The following is a 27,765-nucleotide window of genomic DNA, read 5'->3' as shown; positions in this document are numbered from 1 at the left end:
TGTTGTGTCCTGTAATGGTTGTAATGATTATTAGTGGTCAGGGGGGCATGTCCAGCTAAGCTCTATACTATCACCATGGCAACAACAGATGACCCTTTTACGATCAGTGTTCATGTGATTCAATGAGACATAGACATTCCGAACTTAATAGCCCACAGTGAAATGGGGGTGAGTAAGCAAATACAACTAAATCAATTCCTAATTTGAATGCTTTTACAGACAGAAAAGGGTTGACCACAGTGAAAGGATAGACAAGGAAAGGATGTGTTGTTGTGTAAAATGACTTATATTTACAAAAAAAATGAATGGTTTGTATTTGTTTATGATTTTGACAGTTGATATTCAAGACAGGCTATATTTTTTTTAAACCTATTTTTATACGCATTTTACATGCATAAAAAACACAGGACCCAATTAATAAAAACCAACATTGGATGAGGTTGACTTTGAAAAGAAGCCTTTTAGAGCATTACAGAATTGTTTTGAGTGCATGTGCATTCATGCGTGAATGTATTTAAGAGCATGTGTCTGCTATGACAACACGGAAATAGTCTGGATCTAGATCCAAGCTCTATTTGTCAGGTAAATCTGCCTGTATAACCACAAGATTACAATGGAGATGTCAGCAATAGCTTAGGACCTCTTGACAGGCAGTTAACCTGTATTTATGCGGGCTCATATCCACAACTTCAACTCGGGTGTTTCATAAAACCTGGCAGCCATTTCAGACACACTGATAGAAATTACAATCCAGGTGAGTGTTGATCAGTTGATATTGGTAGAGCTAAATTCATCTGAAAAATGAAATGGAACGTTGCACGTGTGTACAACACAGTAGTATAAAATAGTCCTCTAACATTTTTGCGTGAAAGGTAGAGTTGAGACAGGCTAAACCCCCCCCCCTCCAAAAAAAAACTACAACCATAGATGAGATCCTCCATCTTCATGTACAAAAAAATACAATGTAGTACCTCACATTCATCACATTCAATCATCAAATCATTGTCTTCCAACTCATACACTTGCCATCGATGTGGCTGTTTTGAGTGCCTTTAGTTTGTTCATTCCATTTTGTCCACGGTTGGTTTATGAGCATTCTGTCTCCTTTTAGTCACTGGTATCGTCCTGCTCGCCAGCAAAAAAAAAACCAGAAAGACGAACAAATAACATCTGGAGTGTTAGGATTTTGAGAACCATATCCCGGCATAATATGTCCCAGTAAAATGTTATGATTCTTTGAACACCTGACTGATGAAGGGCTTTTACTAAGGCCCGAGGCAAACATGGGTGGACCCATTTAAAGACAGGGAATCCTATTACCGGTATTGGATCCCGGGAGCAGCAGCGGTCATGGCCATTCAGTTAAATCCAGCCTTTGCTCTTTTAAAGTCTTCCCAGTTCCTCGGCCCAGCGAGGGGGAAGGCAGAACAGAGAGGAAAGGGATGGCAAAATTGCAGAATGGCTAAGGGCCAGCCTGGTTTGTTGCTAAGGGCCTGTCATGTGTCTGCAGCGTAGTGCACAGAGCCCTGCTGCCACACCAGACAGCTCGTTAAATAACATCAGGGTGGGGTAGTCCTTAGTGGCAGGGGTCAAATGGGTATTTGGTGACCCCGCCGTGAAGCTCGACCACTGCCTCTGTCCAGGAGATGAGGTCACCCGCCAGGTGACCTCCGCAGGAAGCCTGGCTATAGATTTCATTGGGTGTGAGAACGCGGGACCACAACTGGAGGTCTGACATCTCGCCCACGAAGGACTGGGTGGCGTCAAATCGGCCACCTAGGGTATCCTGTTAGGAAAACACAGGGTAATTGTTAAGACTAAAGGCCCACAAAATATATAAAAGTACTAGATATACCACAATAAAAGATCCATACACAATTATTTAAACAGACTTGTCTCGCCTTTGAGTTCTCTACCTTTTTACCCCTTCAAAGCAAGGTTGGTTAACCCGCCAACTACGTTCTAAAACTAGGCCGTTCAGATCAATGAACCCTCGTACTTAAAACCATTTTATGGCCTAGTCTTATGGTAACTTCTTATTTGTGGCCTATATCATCAGTCACTTCCCGGAACTCACTAGACATGACATTCAGAGCCCCGGTCAGAGTGGATCTCCCAAGGAAGACCAAACTGAGTGATGAATTTGAAGCATTAGCAACAGTTTAAGCTGTAATATGTTTCAGAGGGATCAGTCATTTTATATTTACATTTGAGTCATTTAGCAGATGCTCCAACCTGGACTCAGGGGTAGACGTAACATAGTGAATGTAAATCTGGGACACTGCATTTAGTTTGATATGTTACATTTCATATGGTATGAATTAATTTGTGGATGTCCATCATCCATTTAGTATGAAATGTTATGAATTTCAATTCATATGATATGCTGTGGCTAATGTTAGCTAGGTGGCTAAAGCTAACGTCAGCTAGGTGGCTAACATTAGCTAGGCTATGGGTTAGGGTTAGGGGAAGGGTTAGCTAACATGCTAGTAGTTGCAAAGTAGGGAAAAAACTAGTAAGTAGTTGCTTATTAATGCTATAGTTGATTTCTAAGCTTAGTTTTTGGCAATAGCCTGTGTCTTCTCAGGACACAAGTAAATGATAATCATCTTTAACATGATTGTATTAACCACTTTTTGTATTCTGCAAAGCCCAAAATTGGGAATTGTGACAGGCAATTCCCTGCTGGTCACATTTGGAGGCAGCCGTGGGATCCAGTACTGCTGTTTGAAATTTCAGTTCCTATCCCAGCGTTTTATATGTTCTTCAGAACTTTGAGAATGCAAATTCATAGCGAGAAAACGTATAGTTGTACCTGTTCCTGGCCCAGAATAAAGACTCCACCAGGCTTGATGGGATGCCATGCAGATAGGTTCTCTCCAGACCCCCTTTTGACGCCATCCTGGAAGGCCTCCCAATGCCCATCGTGTGACGACCATGTCATGCACAGGTGGTGCCACTTCCCATCCGTCATAGCCATGGGCAACGTCACTGCCTGTGCAGAGAAATAGAGTCACTGGCTTGATTAAATAATTGCATGATTGGCTGATTGATTGATTAATTGGCTCAAGCCAAAGAGTCCAAACAAAATATTTCCGTGAGAGAAATGGGCAAAGTTCTGTTGGGAGAAAGAGATTATTACTAGGTTAATTGATTGGTTCATTGGCTGACTGTAGTGTCATTGTCGTGGACATTTTGAAAAAATTCAACACAAATATTGTTTTTTAGGCAGATATTTTATGAAAGATTTGTCCGGTTTTGTGAATAGGTACAAATAGCCATCGCATTTCAAGTAATGTCATTTTTTTCCTTTTGTGTCAGCTCATAACAACATAGCCTTCAGGTGCCATAGCTAGGCATCTCCCAGGTTGAACCACCAAATCCCCTCTTGTCTGGGTGAAACCCTGACTCATGCACAGGTATAGTATGGGCCCGGACCATGTGTCTATCCCCGCGTCCACCCTGTCATGGGACGCCTCTCCACATGACTGTGCTAGGTAAGCTGCTTGCCCTTTGCCCTCTGAGGTCTTATGCCATTAGGGAGGATGATAGATGAGGATAGGGCCACTGTCTCTAAGGGGGAAAGACGGGGTGATAGCAGGATCCAGGTGAACTGTAACTGTCACAACTGCCCCCTGCCTCGTTCCTTGAGGACAGGAGATAAATCGAAATCTGGTGCCTGATTGGATGAGAATGGAGTCACCTGCCACTGAAGTGTAAGCTTGCTTGCCTTGAGGTGATTGATTTTCCACTTGTGCTGCCAATGGGACAACTGACTGATAACATATGCTTACTTAAAATGTTGATAAGAATGTTCAAACACTCCTTGTCAGAACCTGTTTTTGCTTTGTTATTATGGGGTATTGTGTGTAGATTGACGAGGGGGGAGAAACGATTTAATCCATTTTTAAAATAAGGCTGTAACGTAACAAAATGTGGAAAAAAATCAAGGGGTCTGAATACTTTCCGAATGCACTGTATGTGTGTAAGAAGTGAGAATGTACAGTATATCTTCACAAATTGGTCACTCGGGGCACAATGTGAAAATATGCTAAATATGCAATCATGCTCTTACATTGTCGTTAACCAGTAGTTCCATGGGATTGTTGCCCCATTCGATCAGAACCAGTTCGTTGGCCTGTCCCGGGACAGAGTAGGAGAAGGGCGTGCCGAGGCCTGGCCCTGATCCCCCTTTTATCCAGAGGCAGACAGTGAGGGTGAAGATTTCAATGAGTAGGGTCTTTTTTATCCTTCCATACATGTAGTTAGTGCGCATAGGGAAGCCAATCTGGAAAGCATCCGGACTCTTTGGCTTTTTCCGGGTACCTGTTGGAATACAAAACAGCAAAATATGAGCAACGAACAGCTGAGGAAGTGAAATTAAAGTAATTTGCCAGTGTCTGTGTTCTTCGAAGGCCAGCATCCCAGTGTCGCCTCTACACTGTTGACTTTGAGACTGGTGTTTTGCAGGTACTATTTAATGAAGCTGCCAGTTGAGGACTTGTGAGGTGTCTGTTTCTCAGACTAGACTCTCTAATGTTTTTGTCCTCTTGCTCAGTTGTGCACCGGGGCCTCCCACTCCTCTTTCTATTCTGGTTAGAGACAGTTTGCGCTGTTCTGTGAAGGGAGTAGTACACAGCATTGTACGAGATCTTCAGTTTCTTGGCAATTTCTCGCATGGAATAGCCTTCATTTCTCAGAACAAGAATAGACTGAGTTTCAGAAGAAAGTTATTTGTTTCTGGCCATTTTGAGCCTGTAATCGAACCCACAAATGCTGATGCTCCAGATACTCAACTAGTCTAAAGAAGGCCAGTTGTATTGCTTCTTTAATCAGTACAACAGTTTTCAGCTGTGCTAACATAATTGCAAAATGTTTTTCTAATGATCAATTAGCCTTTCAAAATTCTAAACATGGATTAGCTAACACAAGGTGCCATTGGAACACAGGAGTGACGGTTGCTGATAATGGGCCTCTGTACGCCTATGTAGATATTCCATTAAAAATCTGCCGTTTCCAGCTACAATAGTCATTTACAACATGAACAATGACTACACTGTATTTCTGATCAATTTGATGTTATTTTAATTAATAGACAAAAAAAATGTGCTTTTCTTTCAAAAACAAGGACATTTCTAAGTGACCCCAAACTTTTGAACGGTAGCGTATATGTTTTTTTTATTTTATTTAACCTTTATTTAACCTTTATTTAACCTTTATTTAACCAGGCAGGTCAGTTAAGAACAGCATCTTATTTACAATGACGGCCTATCCAGGCCAAACTCAGACGATGCTTGGCCAATTGTGCGCCGCCCTATGGAACTCCAAATCATGGCCGAATGTGATACAAACTGGATTCAAACCAGGGACTGTAGTGGCGCCTCTTGCACTGACTATGTCTGTACCTACAGCTACAATTTGGAATGCATGATATAAATCGGACAAGAGTATACAATGGCAAAGTGGGTTATTTATCAGAGAGTTTCAATACCAGGGTTAGAGTTCCTGTGGTTAAGGTGGCTCAGCACAGTTTCCAGCTTGTTGTGTCCACGGCCAAGAGGTAATGGAGGTGGTGGCTTGCTGTTATAGGCTGGACGAGGACGATGGCCATGGTCGTCATTGCCTTGGTGGTCATCACCGTTTTCACGGTGGTCATCGTGAAGATCATCGTGGTGGTCGTCGTGATGATCATCAGGATGGTCGTCATGGTGATCGTCATGGTGGTCGTTATGGTGTGTGTCATGGCGGCCGTGGCTACGATCATAATGGCGGTCATAGTGTCGGTCATAGTGATGGTCATCATGGTGACTGTTTTGACGGTTGTTGGGGCGGTTGTTGTAGCGGGTGGGGGTGGGGGTGTGGGTGTCGTGATAGTCATCATGGTGGTCGTCGTGGTGACCCGGTCCATGTTGGTCATCGTGATGATCATCGTGGTGGTCATCGCGGTGACTAGGTTCATGGTGGTCGTCGTGGTGGTCGTCCGGATGGTCATCGTGGTGGTCGTCATGGTGGTCATCGTGGTGGTCGTCATGGTGACCATAATCATGATGCCCACCGTAGTGATTGTTGAGCTGCTTCTCAAGTGCATTGATTTTACGTTGCAGGAGGTCTCTCAGTGAGCTTGAATAGGAGCTGGAGGAATTCCTGGCCTGGAGAAAGAGAGAGAATTAATAATAGTTATAATAGGAAATGTTTGCATACCTTATTATTAGTCCATGTGCTTGGTAATTAACACTTTCTGGAGCATATCCATGGTAATTTATTTCCATAGTAGGACTTTTAAAGAGCTGTTTTTTTGTTTGTTCTTTAGACACCTCTTCTACTTCAGCCCATCCTGGGTTGCTTCCTTCGGCCATATTGTGCTGCCCCTAATCTCTCCAAGTGGGCAGATAAATGAAATAATACTAAAGTCGGCTCCTCCCTCCTTGGAAAACCTCCTTCCTTCCTTCCCTCCCTCTACTTCTGTCAGTGTCTCTGATCAAATCCGGCTTTAGTCAGTGCCAGAGCACACCAAGATTATTAGCTCATCACCATGGATGATGCTAATTGGCATTGAAGGTGTCTAGAACCCTGCAACACTTGGAAACCGGTTCGCGGCATAGACGTCCCTGTTATGTGACGGAGCTCCAATCTCAGCTGTACTGCCTTTGTCTAACACCCTCAATGCAAAGGTTTCTGTGTAACCCTTTCTCTATGAACCGCCAGTGTTATTATGTGTTATTAATGCGCGCATAGGCTATAAGCCTATCTGATGTCTTATAGCAAGAATATTTGATAACGGTATATTTTTAGAGCCTGACAAATATATCGTTTCATCTATATTATTGGCCAATATTGGCCTTTAACCGATGTTTCGATAAAGGCCGATAAATCCACCGATAACCGATATTCAATAAATAGGATGAAGAAAGTGAATCTCAGTGTTATCTGAACACTTACGGCCATTCTCATGGTCATTATTGTCACAATGTAAGCAAGCAACATTTGAATAATTTTTTGGGGGGACAACTGCTCTTTTGGTTGGCAATCTAAGAGAACTCAGTGTGAAAAATGTTCACTTTTAATTCTCCCTGCTGTAAAACACTATATCGGTCGGCATCTACTTTCAATGAACCACCAGTATTAACAAGTGTTATTAATGCCGACACTCATAGAAAAAAAGGCTTCCAAAAGAGCTCTTCGGCTGCCCCCATAGGAGAACCCTTTTTGTTCATGTAGAACCCTCTGTGTAAAGGGTTCTACCTGGAACCCAAAATAGTTATTCAAAGGGTTCTCTTATGGGGCCAGCCGAAGAACGCTTTGAAGTTCTAGATAGCACCTTTTTTGTCTTAGACTGTATGCCAAGTCTTATAGCAGGTCTTACAATTCATTATGGAGTGCTAGAATCACTTTAAACACAGCTGGTTCATAATGAGAAACAGAAATCATTAGAATAAAACAATCATCTTTCATAATCCCCCCCAAAATAGTGGTCAGTTAAGTTTGATTTTTGTATCTATAAAGGAACTTCATTCATGCAATAAAATAAACAAACTGTGTTCGGTTGGTTGTTAGTGTCAACAGTCATATGTCATACAATCACTCAACAGGACCCTCTCCTAGGCTTCATGAATTCCCATTGCATTAGTGCAAGACGGCTCTATGGTGAGAGTCAGGATAATTAACTCATCAATTTAGGTCTTCATACGCACACACGTGGATGGAACTTGGGATGTAGGCCACTTATATCCTCGCGGCGTGGGAGAAAGCCGGAACGCCCTTTGTCGTGCTTCATTTCAGGTCAGGAGCGAGACAAACAGTGCCCCGTAGTGATGCGCAAGATGACCTCTATTCACACAAAGGGCAAATAAGCTTCCTATCCCTTTTCCTACTCATCCTTTGATCCTGTTCCCACTCACCTGCAAGTTCTCCAGCCTCTCCTTGAGTGTCTGTAGCGTTTTCCTAGTCTGCTCAGGGGAGAAGGCCCCATGCTTGCTCCCAGAGTTATCCTTCCCTCTGTGGTGTGGGTCTGATCGGTGCCCATTGTTCAGTGGGTAGTGTGGGTCCCCGTGGTGGTCAGTGTCATGGTAGGAGTGATGCGAGCTCGGGTGATGGGAGTTGTGACGCGCGTTTCCATGGTGGTCGTCGTGATGGTCATCGTGATGACCCACTCCCCGGCCAAAGCCCTCACAGAGGGTCAGCTTGGCAGTCAGTTCCCTGATCGTCTCCCGTTGGTCTAAGATGGTCTCCTTTTGCCGCACCAGGCTCTCGCGAAGGTGCAGGATGGTGGATTTGGCCTCGTCTGATATTCCTATCCCCATCCCCATTCCCATCGGCCTCCTGCCGTTACCATTGGGCGCCCCTGCAGCAGGTCCATGATGCCCATTACTGCTGGGTCTGTCGTGGACAGGTCCGTGTGCTGACCCGCCTGGTGTGAAGCAGCTGGGGTCTGCGTCCGCTGGAATTGGGGTGCAAACAAACTTGGGCTGGGCTCCATAGTCATAGTCTAATCCCGGCAAACTAACAGCAGCCGTTGAGGAAGATATGAGAGTATAGAGGAGTAGAGAAAAAATAGGGAAAGAGGGTAGGATGAAACCTGGAAGTACTCCACCCCAACGCGTTTGCCCTGTAGACAAAAGCATCAGGGGTGGGATGGCGTTGTCGGCCATCTTTGGTCGACGTCTCGCTGCCCTCCTGTCAAGGGAGTCTGTCACGTGGGGCGGCTGGCAAGCTGATTTGACACATGGCAAAAAAAATCCCCAAATCCCCTGTACAACAGGGTCAATTTCTTAGAGAAGTATTACAGCACACAGGACCTTGTCTCTCTGCTAAAGCTGTTAGTGCTTCATCGCCGTGTCGCTGTATCAAACAATGCACGTTGGCTCCATAACGGGACAAATAGCTGTCGAGGTGTCCACATCCCGGTGATCCCTTTTGGCACAGCGGGCCTCTTGTGATCGGCAGCCAAACGAATCCGTGTCCAGCCGTCTTCTATCCATCCATCTCATCTGGAAGGAAAAGACAAAGGCGATAAGTCATTATACGGAAATACTAAGTCTTGGGAAATACGAATGATTTCAAACCTTATGCTATCACTTCAGTGAATAGACAACAACAGCAATATGCGAGGGCATGATCAGACATTGATTCACTGAACAGTACAGTGCAATAGGATGGCGATGACAGGACACGAGCAGAGCAGCGGCGGGGAGTAATGGAGCTAGGATCATAAGCAATTCAACTACAATGATGTAGTCAATCAGTCACCGCTATTGGTTTTCAACGAGCCAGCAATGGCTTGGAGTGAATGACGCCAACAGCTGAGAACCCCCCCTGGGCAGTGTAATTCGATTACAAGGCAGCCAGCAGGATGCAGTTAATGAATGATGGTTTTCATTTTCATGTGGACCGACAGGCAGTTTACTATGCAGGGTTAGGAGGTTATTCATACTGGAACAATGGGAACAGTTGTCTGAGACCACCAAAATAAAATGTATTGAAAGAGACACAAATAGTCCTCGTGTTATTGAGGAGGTGTGTACAGACTACGATAGCACAGTAGCCCCGAGTTACAACGTACAGTAATGGGAAAGAACCTTTTTTTTAAATCTGGGGAACAGCATTTAACAATTAGCCTTGTTAGAGTTCATTGTTTATGTCATTTGTAATGTGTAGTCAGAGATTCGTCATCCATCAAACCACCTGACTGCAAAACAATTCTAAGAGTAGGTATAAAGCCTCAACTAATCCAACAGTTCCTGAATTGAGGGTCAGTGAGGAAAAACCAGGAGAAGGTAACAGATTTCTCAAGGACACTGCCTAATAAGCCTCTTAACCATCCCCATTGCGATCATCAATTCACCACACCGACCGATAGGCCACGGCCTGCTTCTTAAAATATAATCCCCAGTCCTATATTTTCATCAGATTATTGAGAGTTGATTGATTTGTCACATTAGTCATTCTTAATCCAGATGTATTTAAAGGTAGTCTCAGCGAAATGACGTTGCCACAAGCAGCACCACAGATATTGAGATGGGCGAGATGCAACACTTCGCTCTCACACAGTAGCCACGGGACCAAAAGAGCAGAGAAGCTGAGCCTCGCACATCAACGCTCTTCGTTGTTGAGGAAATTGACCCACTATGCCGTTTACTTTCTGCATCTACGTCACATCATGGAGTATACCTTTAATCGGATACAGTATATTCTGAATAATACATAAAACATACTTTTATCAAGTTGGAAATTCTTGAGATGTCAGCATGCTATATTTCAACTTCTAAAGTGGATTTTTTTTAAATGTGGTAGAATAAACTCAGTCGTTTTTCCCCAGCATGTTTTAATGAGGCATTCGACGCTACTGGATGTGTTGCAACAGATGTAACGCGTGGATGACACATTCATCTGCAAATGAACTCTCCACCATCTGTTTTCACTCACTTTAACACACTAGCGTAATCAGACATGGCCTTTGAAGCGTTTTGTGCGTCACACATGATTCGTGCGTCATCATATTAACAACCACAAGAGTATTCTTTTTTTTCCCTGGGGTAATATCACTGTTTGGACTACGATGCGGGGTCACACTTTACGTTAACTTGCTCTAAACTTGTATAGTACGTAATGCTGCAATTACCCTAGTAACAACATTGGATTAACATGTTCTGATAAGTTTTGATCATTTTTTTGTCATTACACATTTTGACACCTGTTGTTAAGCAGTTTTTATTGTCAGACAGGTGGAAATATTATGTGAAAATAACTCACAACTCCTTTACTAGGTCATTACTAAGCACTTATTAAAGGGATACACAGTAAAACTTTCCCCTGTAAATGTACAGCATTATACTGGCCTCAGAGTTGCCAGATGAATACTGTAATTTTGCTTTACAGCCGTGATGCTGTGATATTTGACGGTACTATTTTCCTTACCGTAAAACATATTACAGCATCCCTTCTGTAAGGGGATGATGTAATGTTTTACAGTAAGGAAAATAGTACTGTCAAATATATGTCAGCAAAATTGCAGTATTGAGCTGACAACACTGGTGCCAGTATAATGCTGTAAACGTACAGTGAAAATCTCCCTGAAAGCTACAATAAATGTAAGAAAAACAATAAATTTGTGCATAAAATATGTTTATTTAAACTGATAACAACATTAACAGAATTGACAACAGAAGTAAGAACAGTTAACACATATTTAAACAAGTAAGAGCACAATTAAAACACACAAAAAAAACCTATATTTTGTGTGGGGTGTTTTTAAAAACTATATTTTGAGTGGGGTGTGGGGTACAATCCTAGATCTATGGTAATCAGGGCAACTATTTGGTGTAACGGTGTTTAGAGGCAGTGAAACACAACGGGACAGTTTGGGCAGGAGATCATCCAGGAGAGAGAAGTCAGCGGGTGTTCCTCATGGGGCGCCGTAACAATCCTCAGTTTTGATTTGTCAGCTCTTCTCACCCCTAAGACGGACAGAGAAAAAGAAAGAACTGAACGAGAGACAGAGAGCACCAGGGCTGTTAGTCTGTGGGTAAAAAGATAGGTGACATGGGACATATCAAACAGGTGTTGTGTGTGTGTGTGTGTGTGTGTGTGTGTGTGTGTGTGTGTGTGTGTGTGTGTGTGTGTGTGTGTGTGTGTGTGTGTGTGTGTGTGTGTGTGTGTGTGTGTGTGTGTGTGTGTGTGTGTGTGTGTGTGTGTGTGTGTGTGTGTGTGTGTGTGTGTGTGTGTGTGTGTGTGTGTGTGTGTACTTACCTCACTAGACATCTTCAATCAAACTCAGTGAGGGTTGAGAACAGCTGTCTTCCCCTGGGCTACCTTGTCACCCAAGGGTTCATCATCTTGGGTGGATTCGAACCAGTACAGCCAAATATCCAATATAGCGGTGTGAAAATCAATTGAGGCATTGAACAAATTCAAATAAGACAGTTACGTATACAGTTGAAGTCGGAAGTTTACATACACATAGGTTGGAGTCAATAAAACTTGTTTTTCAACCACTCCGCAAATCTCTTGTTAACAAACTATAGTTTTGGTAAGTCGGTTAGGACATCTACTTTGTGCATGACACAAGGAATTGTTCCAACAATTGTTTACAGACAGATTATTTCAGTAATAATTCACTGTATCAATTCCAGTTGGTCAGAAGTTTACATACACTAAATTGACTTTGCCTTTAAACAGCTTGGAAAAATGGCTTTAGAAGCTTCTGATGGGCTAATTAACATCATTTGAGTCAATTGGAGGTGTACGTGTGGATGTATTTCAAGGCCTACCTTCAAACTCAGTGCCTCTTTGCTTGATATTATGGGAAAATCAAAATAAATCAGCCAATTGTAGACCTCCACATGTCTGGTTCATCCTTGGGAGCAATTTCCAAACGCCTGAAGGTATCACGTTCATCTGTACAAACAATAGTACGCAAGTATAAACACCATGGGACCACGCAGCCGTCATACCGCTCAGGAAGGAGACGCGTTCTGTGTCCTAGAGATAAACTTACTTTGGTGCGAAAAGTGCAAATCAATCCCAGAACAACAGCAAAGGGCCTTGTGGAGATGCTGGAAGAAACAGGTACAAAGGTATATATATCCAGTGTAAAACAAGTCCTATATCAACATAACCTGAAAGGCAGCTCAGCAAGGAAGAAGCCACTGCTCCAAACCCGCCATAAAAAGCCAGACTACGGTTTGCATCTGCACATGGGGACAAAGATTGTACTTTTTGGAGAAATATCCTCTGGTCTGATGAAACAAAAATAGAACAGTTTGGCCATAATGGCCAATGTTATGTTTGGAGGATAAAGGGGGAGGCTTGCAAGCCAAATAACGCCATCCCAACCGTGAAGCACGGGGTGGCAGCATCATGTTGTGTGGGTGCTTTGCTGCAGGAGGGACTGGTGCACTTCACAAAATAGATGGCATAATGAGGAGTAAAATTATGTGGATATATTGAAGCAACATCTCAAGACATCAGTTAAAGCTTGGTCGCAAACGGCTCTTCCAAATGGATAATGACCCCAAGCATACTTCCAAAGTTGTGGCAAAATGGCGTAAGGACAACAAAGTCAAGGTATTGGAGTGGCCATCACAAAGCCCTGACCTCCATCCCATAGAAAATTTGTGGGCAGAACTGAAAAAGCATGTGCGAGTAAGGAGGCCTACAAACCTGACTCATTTACACCAGCTCTGTCAGGAGGAATGGGCCAAAATTCACTCAACATATTGTGGGAAGCTTGCGGGAGGCTTCCAAAAACATTTGACCCAAGTTAAACAATTTAAAGGCAATGCTACCAAATACTAATCGAGTGCATGTAAACTTCTGACCCACTGGGAATGTGATGAAAGAAATAAAAGCTGAAATAAATCACGCTCTACTATTATTCTGACATTTCACATTCTTAAAACAAAGTGGTGATCCTAACTGACTTAAGACAGGGAATTTTTACTCGGATTAAATGTCAGGAATTGTGAAAAACAGAGTTTAAATGTATTTGGCTAAGGTGTATGTAAACTTCCGACTTCAATTGTATGTCACACAGGGTTGTGACAGCTAAGGAGAATACTGTGCCGGTGTTGTTGCCATTCATGCTCTCCTCATTGAGTAGACTGTATCACAGTGACATCCAGATGGCTAGCAATATTAGTTATTTTTTGTGTAGGCTGCAATCCTACTTGAAATATAATCCTGGGAGGAAAATAAATTGGATATGCTTCTTGCTACCTCCGGTGACACTGTGATAGAGCTGCCCAGTGGTTGGCAGGCACAACACTATGAGTCTTATCCAACGGTCATGTCTTTTGAATTGCTAAAAACAAGCCATTTCTCTGTAGTAATAGTGAAAACATAATGGGTCCCGGATCTGTGCTCAGTTGATTCCCTACTGCACTCAGAGGCTGCGGTACAGCAAAGCCTATCATCACAACAATTATTATCTGTCTGATTTCTTTCTAGGTCGCACAGAGTAAGACATTTACGAGCAATTTAGAGCCGATCGAAAGGGCTTGTGTCAACATTAGCCAACTAACTAGCTAAGAAAACATGCAGCAATTCAATGTTGGTTCGTAATAAAGATACTTACAGAGCCTTCGGAAAGTATTCAGACCCCTTGACTTCCTCCACATTTTGTTACGTTACAGCTTTATTCTAAAATGGATTCAATAAAATATTCAGCAATCTACACATAATACCACATAACGACAAAGCGAGAGAAAAAAGGTTTTAATAGTTTTAATAGTTTTTCTCAAATTAATTAAAAAAAATACAAAACAGAAATACCTTATTTACAAAGGTATTCAAACCCTTTGATAAGAGACTCGAAATTGAGCTCAGGTGCATCCTGTTTCCATTGATCATCCTTGAGATGTTTCTACAACTTAATGGGTAACTGTGGTAAATTCAATTGATTGGACATGATTTGGAAAGGAGGACACCTGTCTATATAAAGCCCCAGAGTTGACAGTGCATGTCAGATCAAAAACCAAGCCATGAGGTTGAAGGATTTATCCATAGGGCTCAGAGACAGGATTGTGTCGAGGCACAGATCTGGGGAAGGGTACAATTTTTTTTTCTACCATTGAAGGTCCCCAACAACACATTGGACTCTTCATAGAGCTGGCCGCCTGGCCAAACAGAGCAATCGGGAGAGAAGGCCTTAGTCAGGGAGATGACCAAGAACCCCATGGTCACTCTGACAGAGCTCTAGAGTTCCTCTGTGGAGATGGAAGAACCTTGCTGCACTCCACCAATCAGGCCTTTGTGGTAGAGTGGCCAGACAGAACTCACTGCTCAGTAAAACGCACATGACAGCCCGCTTGGAGTTTGCCAAAAGTCACCTAAAGACTCTCAGACCATGAGAAACAAGATACTCTGGTCTGATGAATGCCAAGTGTCACTTCTGGAGGAAGCCTGGCACCATCCCTACAGTAAAGTTTGGTGGTGGCAGCATCATGCTGTGAGATAATTTTTCAGCAGCAGGGACTGGGAGACTAGTCAGGATCAAGGGAAAGATGAACAGAGCAAATACAGAGAGATCCTTGATGAAAACTTGCTCCAGAGCACTCAGGACCTCAGACTGGGGCGAAGGTTCACCTTCCAACAGGACAATGACCCTAAGCACACAGCCAAGACAACACAGGAGTGGATTGGGGACAAGTCTCTGATTGTCCTTTGGTGGCCCAGGCAGAGACCGGACTTGAACCCGATCGAACATCTCTGGAGAGACCTGAAAATAGCTGTGCAGCGACGCTCCCAATCCAACCTGACAGAGCTTGAGAGGATCTGCAGAGAAGAATGGGAGAAACTCCCCAAACACAGGTGTGCCAATCTTGTAGCGTAATACCCAAGGAGACGCGCTGCTGTAATCGCTGCCAAAGGTGCTTCAACAAAGTACTGAGTAAAGGCTCTGAATTCTTATGTAAATGTAAATTTCCATTTTTCTTTTCTAAAAACTGTGTTTGCTTTGTCATTATGGGGTATTGTGTGTAGCTCGATGAGGGGAATAATGTATTTCAAGGCCTACCTTCAATTTTATAATAAGGCTGTAACGTAACAAAATGTCGAAAAAGTCAAGGGGTCTGAATACTTTCCGAAAGCAGTGTATAAACAAGCCAAGGTACCTACCTACCCAGTAGCTTCTGAAAATGTTCTTCCACTTCACAGCAGCTTCAAGAAGATATTTAATAAAATAGTCTGATATTCATGTCTCGCCAGACAGCATGAGGTTGGTGCCCGAAACAGATCATTTTAATCTACAGTAGGCCTAAGCTATTACCATAAAGAAGTACAGCATGTTAGAGTCATTTTCAATAACAGTACTTTTTAAGCATTTTACCCATAATTCAGTGCAATCTACAGCCTTAATGCTGTGTAACAGATTTACAGTGTTTTACTGTTGAAATGACAGAAAAGTCCGACAGTGCAGTGAGAGATTCTGGCAATTAAGCACTTTTTCTACTTACCCCAGAGTTAGATGAACTTGTGGATACCATTTGTATGTCTTTGCCTTCCGGTATGAAGGAAGGTAGCATTGGCTCGGGAAACCACCACTAACGTCCTCTCAGTACTGCACTCAGGTGCGAAGCCGTATCTTAGCGTACCTGTAGACTTCCAGTCATTGCGCTAACGCTAGTTAGCGTTGGTTCGCGGAAGTGCCTCTTACTTCCTACATACTGCACGCAGAGACATAAAAATTGTATCCACGAGATCATCTAACTCTGGGTCATCCAACGCACTCTGGATCATGTAACGCAATTACCCCTTTACATTATTGTGCAACAACATGCTAATACAATGTTGTTGCTAGAATAAAAAGTGTACATGCCTTAGTAATTTACTTACCCAAGGAACTATATCATTGGTCATTTTACCATATGTAAGATTTTGGTTGTCACCAGATAATACAATTGACTTAATACATTTTAATATGCCATTATTTGTGACAAAACAGCCATAACCTATAATGTTTGTAATTAAGACGGATGTCTATAGTTCACGAGCAATATTATACTTTGAATTCATGTTGGACGTAGCTTCTCACTCTAGATCAAATGCACTACCGACGTTAACATCAGGTACTTCTAAAATATGTATTCAGAGCCGGCATAAAACAGGTTGTTTTTTTGATGACCCTTACCAAGTCTTGCTCAAATCCTCATTATCGCATGTTTCTACCTCTTTATATCTTTCTGTTCCACCGCTCCTTCATAGAGCAATTTACAGTAACACTGACACTTCCTATAAGTAATCTATTCGCTGCCTTTAATTCATAAGTCAATGGAATGACTAAATATGGGGTAAGTCATTGTTTTGGACAACCAGCTACGCGCAAAGAATCCTCCATGAGCCTCTTGGCAAGTCCAAGTCTTCTGACCAGGAGGGACTTTCCTCCTCCCAAGGTTGACACACTAATAGGATTCCCAGGATTAATACCTGAGGGTGGAGCGGAGGATTAGCCCTGGCCTGCTCACCTCAGAAAGTCAAGGCGTTGTTTCCATACCTGTAGAATGTATAGGATATTTACAGTATTTCACGTTGACTTTTCCACAAGGTATGCCTTCCACAACACATTCTCATCAAATAAAATTGTTCAGTATAGGTGCTACGAATGGTACACAATTTCCTTTAACCTGATTCTAAATTAAAGTTTTAAAACAGTACCACATATCACATCATGGGTATGTATTCATATATAATATCAAGGATATATAGAAAATCTGACACTGTATCAAGGCAATGACATTTTCCAATTTAGTTGTACCTTTTTTTCGTCTTTCGCTCTCAAAACTTAAAGGACAATTCCGCCAGTTTTCAACCTCATAGTCTTCATTTGGGCGGCAGGGTAGCCTAGTGGTTAGAGCATTGGACTAGGAACCGAAAGAGTTGCAAGTTCAAATCCCCGAGCTGACAAGATACAAATCTGTTGTTCTGTCCCTGAACAGGCTTAACCCACTGTTCCTAGGCTGTCATTGAAAATAATCATTTGTTCTTAACTGACTTACCTAGGTAAATAAAGGTTAAAAAAATGTAAAAATCTCCAGCACCAAACCAGTGAAAACATTGTGTTTCTATGATCTGTGGTTAAAAAGATGAGAAGAAAGGTCTTTTAAAAAATGATTCTCTGTGACATGGCAGGAATAAACGTTTTTCAAAACGATGATTTTCAAAACCTACAATGAGTTCTTAGTCCAAGGGAGGGTATTTCCTTACTCCCAGTGTCACCGCGAATCTCATAGTGTTTGAAAATCACCGTTTTCAAACTACGTAGGACAATTACAGTGTACCACCACAGACCTGTCCATCCAAGCAATTAGTAAGACACAGTCTACTATAAGTGGGACCCATGCTGTTTCCAACAAGTGTTTTGTTAAGTGGAGTTTAAAAATTCTGCAACATCAACATGTGTTCAACAGGCCCTTCATTTTGGCGTCGATAAGCATGCTTGGCGTTAAACACTTCCTAAAAATAGGCTGAGCTATGTTAACTTCACTGCAGGGGTTGAAGTAAAAGTCTAAAGGTTGTGCCACTGACTCAACCTCAACCGTGATACGATGTGACGGTTTACCCCGGGGCAGCTATCGGGATCCTGTAGGACAGGTGTCTCTGGACTGTACAGTTGTATACCATGCTTTCAAAAGCTCATTATTAAGTGTGTTAAGAATAAAAACACAGACACTTAATCTGACTATAGATTAGTTGAAGCTGCAGAAAAGCCCATGTTTCATTGTAATCCATAGTGGAAAGGAAACTATCTACAAATCTATGACCGTGTTGCCTTACATACTTTCATTCTAAAACACCATGTGAAATGCAGTACTCTTATGAGCAATAGGAAATATCAGCAACAAAGCAAGAATTGGTTATGTATCGCCGCGACTATTGTAGAGATGTCAAATATTTGAAGGTGCCAAACATATGAGCCTGGGTCAAAGGTCATGCTATGACCTTGACACAAGCATGTGGCCACAAGCCCATCCAAAGAAGGCATTGGACTGAGAAATATGCTTATGCTGGGGAATTATCCAGTTATCACAACCGAGGCGATCGTCCGACTTCACACTTAGTTCCCATGGACTCTGTGTACAGTAAAACACTGGTAACTGTCCATGACCACTACAATTCCATTCCATACAGTTGAAGCAGTGCTGGGAAAAGTACTTCATTGCCATACTTTGACTAAAAGTAAAGATACCTTAACACAAAATGGCTCAGGTTAAAGTCAAAGTCACCCAGTAAAATACTGTACAATGTGATTAAAAGTCTAAACGCATTTCATTTTAAACATACTTCAGTATCGAAAGTAAATGTAATTCAAAATATATACTTAAGTATACTTTTAGTATAAATCATTTCAAATTCCGTATATATGGCAAACCAGACGGCACGGTTGTCTTGATTTTAATTTACACTCATCATTTACAAATGAAGCTTTTGTGTTTATTGAGTCCGCCAAATCAGAGGCAGTAGGGAGGAGCAGGGATGTTCTCCTGATAAGTGGGTGAATTGGACCATTTTCCTGTCCTTGTCACACCCTGATCTGTTTCACCTGTCTTGTGATTGGCTCCACACCCTCCATGTGTCGCTTATTATCCCTGGTGTGTACAGTTGAAGTCGAATGTTTACATACACCTTAGCCAAATACATTTAAACTCTGTCTTTCACAATCCTAGTAAAAATTCCCTGTCTAAGGTCAGTTAGGATCACCACTTTATTTAAAGAATGTAAAATGTCAGAATAATAGTAGAGATAATGATTTATTTCAGCTTTAATTTCTTTCATCACATTCCCAGTGGGTCAGAAATTTACATACGCTAAATTAATATTTGGTAGCATTGCCTTTAAATTGTTTTACTTGGGTCAAAGTTTTTGGGTAGCCTTCCAAAAACTTCCCACAATAAGTTGGGTGGATTTTGGCCCATTCCTCCTGACAGAGCTTGTGTAACAGAGTCAGGTTTGTAGGCCCCCTTGCTCGCTTTTTCAGTTCTGCCCACAAATTTTCTATAGGATTGAGATCAGGGCTTTGTGATGGCCACTCCAATACCTTGACTTTGTTGTCCTTAAGCAATTTTGCCACAACTTTGGAAGTATGCTTCCCCCTTTTTCCTCCAAACATAACGTTGGTCATTATGGCCAAACAGTTCTATTTTTGTTTCATCAGACCAGAGGACATTTCTCCTCTGATCTTTGTCACCATGTGCAGATGCAAATGCTTTTTCAGATGCTTTTTTTATGGCGGTTTTGGAGCAGTGGCTTCTTCCTTGCTGAGCTGCCTTTCAGGTTATGTTGATATAGGACTCATTTTACTCTGGATATATATACTTTTGTATCTGTTTCCTCCAGCATCTTCACAAGGCCCTTTGCTGTTGTTCTGGGATTGATTTGCACTTTTTGCATCAAAGTACGTTCATCTCTAGGAGACAGAACGCATCTCCTTCCTGAGCGGTATGACGGCTGCGTGGTCCCATGGTGTTTATACTGCATACTACTGTTTGTACAGATGAACGTGTTACCTTCAGGAATTTGGAAAATGCTCCCAAGGATGAACCAGACTTGTGGAGGTCTACAAATATTTTCTGAGGTCTTGGCTGATTTCTTTTGATTTTCCCAAGATGTCAAGCAAAGAGGCACTGAGTTTGAAGGTAGGCCTTGAAATACATCCACAGGTTTTATATTTTTTTATTTTACCTTTATTTAACCAGGTAGGCTAGTTGAGTGACAAGTTCTCATTTGCAACTGCGACCTGGCCAAGATAAAGCGTAGCAGTTCGACACAAACATCAACACAGAGTTACACATGGAAGAAACAAAACATACAGTCAATAATACAATATAAAAAAAGTAAACAAAAAAGTCTATATACAGTGAGTGCAAATGAGGTAAGATAAGGAAGTTAAGGCAATAAATAGGCCATGGTGGCTAAGTAATTACACTATAGCAATTAAACACTGGAACGGTAGATGTGCAGAAGATGAAAGTACAAGTAGAGATACTGGGTGCAAAGGAGCAAGATAAATCAATAAATACAGTATGGGGATGAGGTAGTTGGATGGGCTGTTAGCAGATGGGCTATGTACAGGTGCAAGTGATCTGTGAGCTGCTCAGACAGGTGGTGCTTAAATCTAGTGAGGGAGATATGAGTCTCCAGCTTCAGAGATTTTTGCAGTTTGTTCCAGTCATTGGCAGCAGAGAACTGGAAGGAAAGGAGGCCAAAGGAAGAATTGGCTTTGGGGGTGACCAGTGAGATATACCTGCTGGAGCGCGTGCTACAGGTGGGTTTGGCGACAAGTATGAAGCGAGGGCCAGCCAACGAGAGCGCACAGGTCGCAGTGGTGGGTAGTGTATGGGGCTTTGGTGACAAAACGGATGGCACTGTGATAGACTGCATCCAATTTGTTGAGTAGAGTGTTGGAGGCTTTTTTATAAATGACATCACCGAAGTCGAGAATCGGTAAGATGGTCAGATTTATGAGGGTATGTTTGGCAGCATGAGTGAAGGATGCTGTGTTGTGAAATAGGAAGCAGATTCTAGATTTAATTTTAGATTGGAGATAATTAATGTGAGTCTGGAAGGAGAGCTTACAGTCTAACCAGACACCTAGGTATTTGATGTATTTGTAGATGTATTTAAGAGCAGTTGGAGTCCACAGAAGGAGAGTTGATGTGTATTTGGAGGTACACCTCCAATTGACTCAAATGATGTCAATTAGCCTATCAGAAGCTTCTAAAGCCAGGACATAATTTTATGGAATTTTCCAAGCTGGTTAAAGGCACAGTCAACTTAGTGTATGTAAACCTGTGACCCGCTGGAATTGTGATACAGTGAATTATAAGTGAAATAATCTGTCTGTAAACAATTGTTGGAAAAATGACATTTGTCATTCACAAACTAGATTTAGTTTTGACCTTTTGCCTGTCCACGACCATTCTCTAGCCTACCCCTTTTGGAATGTTTAATAAATATCAAAGACTCAAACCATCTGCCTCCCATGTCTGCATCTGGGTCTCACCTTGTGCCCTTATAGTCCTGCTAAGCATTCAAAATGTAACAAGTTCTTTTGGGTGTCAGGGAAAATGAATGGGGTAAAAAGTACATTGTTTTCTTTAGGAATGTAGTGGAGTAAAAGTAAAGGGTGTCAAAAGTATAAATAGTGAAGTGCAGATACCCCCCCCCAAAAAACTATTTAAGTAGTAGTTTAAAGTATTTTTACTGAAGTCCTTTACACCAATGAGTAGGAGCTTTGTAAACGAGCACTATCCAAACCTGACTTGGCACAGTGGAAGATCCCTTTGAAGTGTTTATGTACTGGGGAAATACCTTGTTGTCCAATATATATTTGCTCAGTATTTTGGGCAAATCCCCTATTCAGTATCCTAGTCAAACAATCATCATGATGTGATTTTGCATTACAGTCTTAGAGAAAAGGGTTCCAAAAGGGTTCTTCGGCTAGGTTCCAAAAGGGTTCTTTGGCTGTCAAATAAGAGAACCCTTTTGGGATCTATGTACAACCCTTGAGGGAACCCTATTTGAGTCAAAGGATATTCATATACGTAATATATACAAACCTTGCAGGGAGCTTATCCAACTTATAATCTCTTAAATGTATATAAACTACTGGAACCAAGACATACACATAACTGATATTGGCTCAAGGTGAAGGAAATGTTGGAACATAACGAACAAAATTATTGTTAGTGAAAATGTACACTTAATCCAGTTTATACAACAGGTGGTTCTAATCCTGAATGCTGAATGGTTAAAACCGCATTCCAGACGGTGTCTATTCCACAAGTTACCACCGGCTAAATCTATGACGTGGAAATTCTTAATTACTCTGTTCCATCTGACTGTGCTATCCACTGTCTCATCAGCCCAGCCAGGCAATTTACATAGTAGATCTACATTGTAAAAAGCATCTAGACATAATTCCCCATTTCTTTTAGAGTAGCATTTGTTTTTCGTCAGCTGAGATTTTGTATAACATTGCTGTCCGTCTCTCCGATATTTGCAACACTGTTTCAATTTTGAAATTTGATCTCCTATGGTAATGAACAAGTCGGGAGTCGGAACGAGACAGATAGGCTGGCAGCTTTTCAGCCAGTCAAAATCATGAATCAGCATAATTTCAATGGATATATACAAAAAAAATGTCAATAGGAAAACAGGAAATGAGGCTAGTTTGCTGTCATTCCAGCTTCAGTTTGAAGTGACTGTGTTAGCTGTGGAGTTGGCTACTGTATCTCTTCTGAACAGTGGCCTGGCGAGAGAGCAAATGTTCTATGCCAGGTGAAATCGCACACTAGCTCAATATTATGTATGTTTAAAAAATAAAAACACTGAAAATAGCTTTAACAAAAGCAAATGCAGCTACTTTGACGTTATTCTGACTGCACTGTTGTTTGACGTGACTGTGTTGGCCAAAGTTGGCTAGCTAGCAAGCAAAGGATAACAATGTTGCCAGCCATCATGGCAACGGAACATTAAAACGAACGACTGGGTCGCGTCCATAGATTTAGAACAAAAGACTTAACGACTGGATCGAGTCGAGCTTGGCTAGATTCGACTTCGTCTCGGGCCTAACAAAACCCGTGCCAATAACATCCTCCAAACACCGGCTTCTCGGGCATTATTACTTAAATAAACTAATGTATAGAATTTATTACACAAGACAAAATTCACAAATTCTATAGCACAACAGCAAATTCATGTCTTAAGTGTAAAACTAACAATGACTCAATAATCCATGCCTTCTGGGAATGTCATAAAGTCCAGGAGTTGTGGGCGGAGCTGGAAAGTTGGCTGTCAGAATTACAATGTAAATGTACTTTTAATTTGTGTTTGCATATTTCAAGACATGGCATATGAGTGTGCAGTGAGATACCAAATGGGTTGGACGATACTTTACTTGTCAATCTTTTTAAGTATAGTTAAAAAGCGAAAATCAATCAACCCTCCATCATTGATACAATGGTAAGGCTTTATTATTTAAATGTTGAAAGTGCATGGGCGATGGAGAGAAACAAAATGGTGCAGTTTAGGCCACGTGGGGGTGGCAGTGGGTCTTGTCAGGGGTGATTTTATGGATGTTGGTGTGCGTCTGTATGCTGTTGATGTTGTGTCTGTTTTGTATTGTAAAAAGAAAAATGAACGAAACAATTTTTTAAACGAGGGTTCTACCTGTAACCAAAAGAGTTCTACCTGGAACCAACAATGGTTCTCTCAATGGGTTATCCTATGGGGATAGCCGAATAACCCTTTTAGGTTCTAGACAGCAACTTTTTTTCTACGAATGTACATTTCAATCGACTTCTTTATTCTATAGATAGTGAAGCATAATTACAATACCAAAGTACAAACTTGAGAAAAAATACAGACAAACAAGATTCCAGAAATAACCTTACCAATAGTAAAGACATAATACAACATTTAAATCCCAATGCAGCTTGAAATCAAACATGCACATTTGCAGCAATACAACTGGCTACTCCAAGATAATTAAATCATTCCTAAATAAGCAGTCCCAATTGATCTATTTGTAATACTTTGTCACGTCAAACTGTTTCAGATCATGCTTCTATTATACTGTAGTTGAAATATCACGTATGATCCTATGGAAAATATGACTATTGTATAATTAATTTACATGGAAAAACCTTTATCCTATACTTTTCATAAGTTACATATTATAGACATTTGTAGAATCCCAGGTAAGGTGTCTTGACAATTACATAAAAAAGTACTAACACTCTAACACACTAATACTACATTGAGGGAGATCAATAAAAACTATGCCTACAAATTTGAACATATTGTTTTATACTAGCCTTTTCTGACTTCACTAGAAAATAAGAACAGCACCCTACAATTTTGAAGACATTTACTTTCCATCTGAAATCTTTCTAAAATAGAGTTCTAGCCAGGCTCGATCAACCATTTGGCCAGAGCAAAGCAGATTATCTTGAAGGTTAGATTTGTACATTTTAAAACATTTGCAACCATCCCAAGGAGTAATAAATGTTTTGGGGGAGAATAGGTTTCCTTACCTGGTCACAAGCTACAGAGTCCCAAGCTGGTTAGTCCATCCCGAACACTGACCAGATTGAAAAGGATTTGTTCGAGGAGGATCATTTTAACTCTCTCTTCCTCTCCCTCCCTCTCTCACTCCTTTGTCTTTGTTTGCATATCCCTCCACTCCTCCTGGTTCTCACGGTCAACAATTGTATTGATTCTTCTTGACTTTCAAGGCATCAACAAGTACCCTTTCTCAGGTTCACATTATTTTCCCACAGAGTTTTGGACACTCTTTTGCCCATGAACACCCAAGCATTAAAACTGAACTGGTTAAAAAAAATCTGAGTATAATAACGGTGTTTATGAGCCTATATTGGCAATATATAATAAATATAAGTTGATGAATTAAGTCCAAGCAACGGATACACTTTGACTACACTATATTCTACTTCCATGTACCAGAACAAACTAGGGAACCATTTATATACCGTGAAGACCATTGGGGAAATGAAACAAACAAAATGCTCGGTGGTTAAATGATACTGAACATACACCTCACATTATATTGATATGACAAATACATGGCAGAAGCATAAGTTATCACATTCATTAAAGGAAAAGGTCAAATCTTTAGAAAAAATGTATTATATAATATTGTTAAAGATGTAGAATAGTTCGTAAATACCTTCATAAAGAAGATGAAACTGCCTTTTCACTTTTCACATACCCATAATAATGACCAAATCAGAAATGTGTTTTCTAATGCTAATTGTTGGAGAGATCAGACAGTTTGGAGAGAAAATGGTGGATGAAGAGAGAGACAGATTCCTAGAGGTAGAGTGGAGGATGGACAAGAGAGGAATGGACAGGAGGAGGGCGGACCGGGGGAAGGACAATGATAGCGAGGAGGGAGTGTGAGAGAGAGGTGAGAGGTGAGATGGACATTAGACACTAATTGCCATGTGAACGCCAAGTTGTCCTACCCAGCGAGAAGTCCTGGCCAGTGATTCTTCAGTCCAACCAGTGTGGCCTCTTATCTGCTGGGATGAACAAGAGTGGCATGGTCAGTGCACAACTCCTATCAGCATGTTAGTAGCACACGGCTATTGATGTTCTACGGTATATTGGTCACTCTCAGGGCGTCTACTGTACATTTGGAGTCGAGAGTGAGCAAGATTTCAAGTGTTGCATCAACTCTAAAAGTGTTACATTTTAACACTCAAAAGAGTTTCTGTAACTCTGCAAATAGTTGCAATTGGCCAACACGGGTTATTGTTCCATTAACTTTATAATGGTGCCAGTCCCCAGAAATCGTGAAATCCTATTTTTCTTTTGTCAAGTACACATTTTGCACAGTGCGGGCTTGCAACAGCTCGTAAACAAACACAGGAAGGACAAAAGCCCCATTGATTGAGGAGGGTAAAATTATTGCCACTGGCAACAGTCACACTGTCCCATCCAACCTATACGACCGAGGCCTGGCTTTTCCACAACTACTGTAATCACATTTCATAACCCCGATCTGGGCTCTCCACATTTCGTAGCTCAATGGTGCTAGACATAGGCCTTTCCTTATAGCCTGACCCTAATCATCCTTGTTCTGGCACCCCAATAATAGACCTACCAGCTTTGGGGTCTTTTTGGGACAACGCCCCTATGTTCTGACTGGAATTATAAAATGACTGTGGGTCCAAGGGACCCTAATGACGACTGACGTCTCAACTTCCCCCCCAAACACGTTAGTTTATTTAACATGGGCATTTATACCATATAGATGGTTAGAGGATAGTTCAATTTGCCATTTTAATGGAATCAAGGACTGCATCATTTCAATTAAATTCAAAACATCTTTATTAATTAAAATGGAAAAAGTCTCATGTTAAATCTTTTTTTAGGCCATTTTAAGTTTCAAATGGAATTGCCTGCAATGCATGCTGGTAACGGGAAAAAAGGATGTTCTGTTGCCAGATTGCTGTTAAGTAACGCTGCGGCTTTAAGATTGTGGGGAGCATGGAACATCACTTTGTCTAAACATGAGTGGCAACCTGTACTGTAAGTGTTATGCTGCCAACTGATCATTTCTCTGGGGCCACCAGTTGAGAGGGAGCTAAGTTCTACCTCTGTCTGCCTGTATGACTCATCCTCTATCCACCGTCGCCAGCTACGGTCGCCAGCTAATCTGTCTCTTATAACCAGGAGTGGAGTGAAGAGCTGTTGTGATAAACAGGAACATGATCTAAGGATTAAGGAGAAGGGCTGTCAATGTTCTGCCTGCCCCCGTTCTGATCTAGGTCTTTTCCCTTTGCCACACTTTCTTATGGTTTCATTTCAGTTGTTTTCATGTTACACCCAAAAACTGATTAAATTGTTCGCGAACTGTATAACACATCATTTTACATACCATTTTTTTATGATTTGGATTTGCACTATACTGTGGCTCAGTTTGCATTTTTCTGTATTTAAATCAAGTTAAAAAGTTGTCACTGAAAACAAGTAGCAGAGCCTACCAGCAGGGTCAAGCAGGGTCAAGCAGCGGCACTATGAATACATTTGCATACATTTGGCCGCAGGGCGAATTAGGGACCTGGGTCTCAGCCGGTTGCATCATATCCTCTTTCATCAATCTGTTGAGTGACAGGTTCCCACCTGTGATGGGGCAATCCAGGGTCATCCTAATTTAGCCTCAGTGTACAACGGCTGGAGCCATTCAATCCGGCAAGGTGTCCTGTCGTGTCTTGAGGCTGTCAGGCATTCAACTGGTGTCCATTCCTGTTGCACAGTCCCAGTATGGAGGTGTTCTTGAACTGGTCAGTCCAACACCTAAAATAAAAAGCTTTATTGGGTAGCTGGGCGGCCATTTTGTGTCTCTTGCAATGGTTGGTTACTCATTGAAATGCTGCTGTTTTACGTTATTACTGTCATTTCTCTTTCACACAGTCAGTCTCTTGATAATGATAATTTTGTCAGGAGATATGGGAGTGGAAATTTGTTTATAGAAAATTGAGAAGGGGAAATATTATGAGTGAGAGAGGACAGAGTGTGTTAAATGTAATTGTTGATAGAGGAATGGTCTGAGACTTTTGTGTGTGTGTGTGTGTGTGTGTGTGTGTGTGTGTGTGTGTGTGTGTGTGTGTGTGTGTGTGTGTGTGTGTGTGTGTGTGTGTGTGTGTGTGTGTGTGTGTGTGTGTGTGTGTGTGTGTGTGTGTGTGTGTGTGTGTGTGTGTGTGTGTGTGTGTGTGTGTGTGTGAGCGTGTGCGTTGGCGTAGGCGT

The 27,765-nt window shown here is 41.7% G+C and overlaps 1 protein-coding gene across 1 annotated transcript; it reads right to left on the bottom strand.

The window, feature by feature from the left end:
- Positions 1–304: 304 nt before the first annotated feature.
- LOC124012075 (neuronal pentraxin-2-like) lies at positions 305–24,695 on the bottom strand. The gene is made up of 6 exons (XM_046325456.1): positions 24,528–24,695; positions 7,899–8,987; positions 5,492–6,149; positions 4,076–4,326; positions 2,816–2,995; positions 305–1,786 (listed from the first exon to the last, which is right to left on the bottom strand). Exons 2-6 carry the CDS (start codon positions 8,646–8,648, stop codon positions 1,577–1,579), a joined length of 2,049 nt encoding a protein of 682 aa, XP_046181412.1. The 5' UTR covers positions 8,649–8,987; positions 24,528–24,695; the 3' UTR covers positions 305–1,576.
- Positions 24,696–27,765: the final 3,070 nt, after the last annotated feature.

Source organism: Oncorhynchus gorbuscha, linkage group LG24 (assembly GCF_021184085.1).
Source record: "Oncorhynchus gorbuscha isolate QuinsamMale2020 ecotype Even-year linkage group LG24, OgorEven_v1.0, whole genome shotgun sequence".
Classification (NCBI taxonomy): Eukaryota; Metazoa; Chordata; class Actinopteri; order Salmoniformes; family Salmonidae; genus Oncorhynchus; species Oncorhynchus gorbuscha.
This window is presented reverse-complemented; position numbering and strand designations above follow the sequence as displayed.

Coding starts and splice junctions, on each gene's coding strand:
- LOC124012075 (XM_046325456.1), bottom strand. CDS start 8,648: ATGGCCGACAACGCCATCCCACCCCTGATGCTTTTGTCTACAGGGCAA. Junction 6,150..7,898: donor AGAGGCTGGAGAACTTGCAG/GTGAGTGGGAAC, acceptor CTCTTTCTCCAG/GCCAGGAATTCCTCCAGCTC. Junction 4,327..5,491: donor CCACAGGAACTCTAACCCTG/GTATTGAAACTC, acceptor GTATTCCAACAG/GTACCCGGAAAAAGCCAAAG.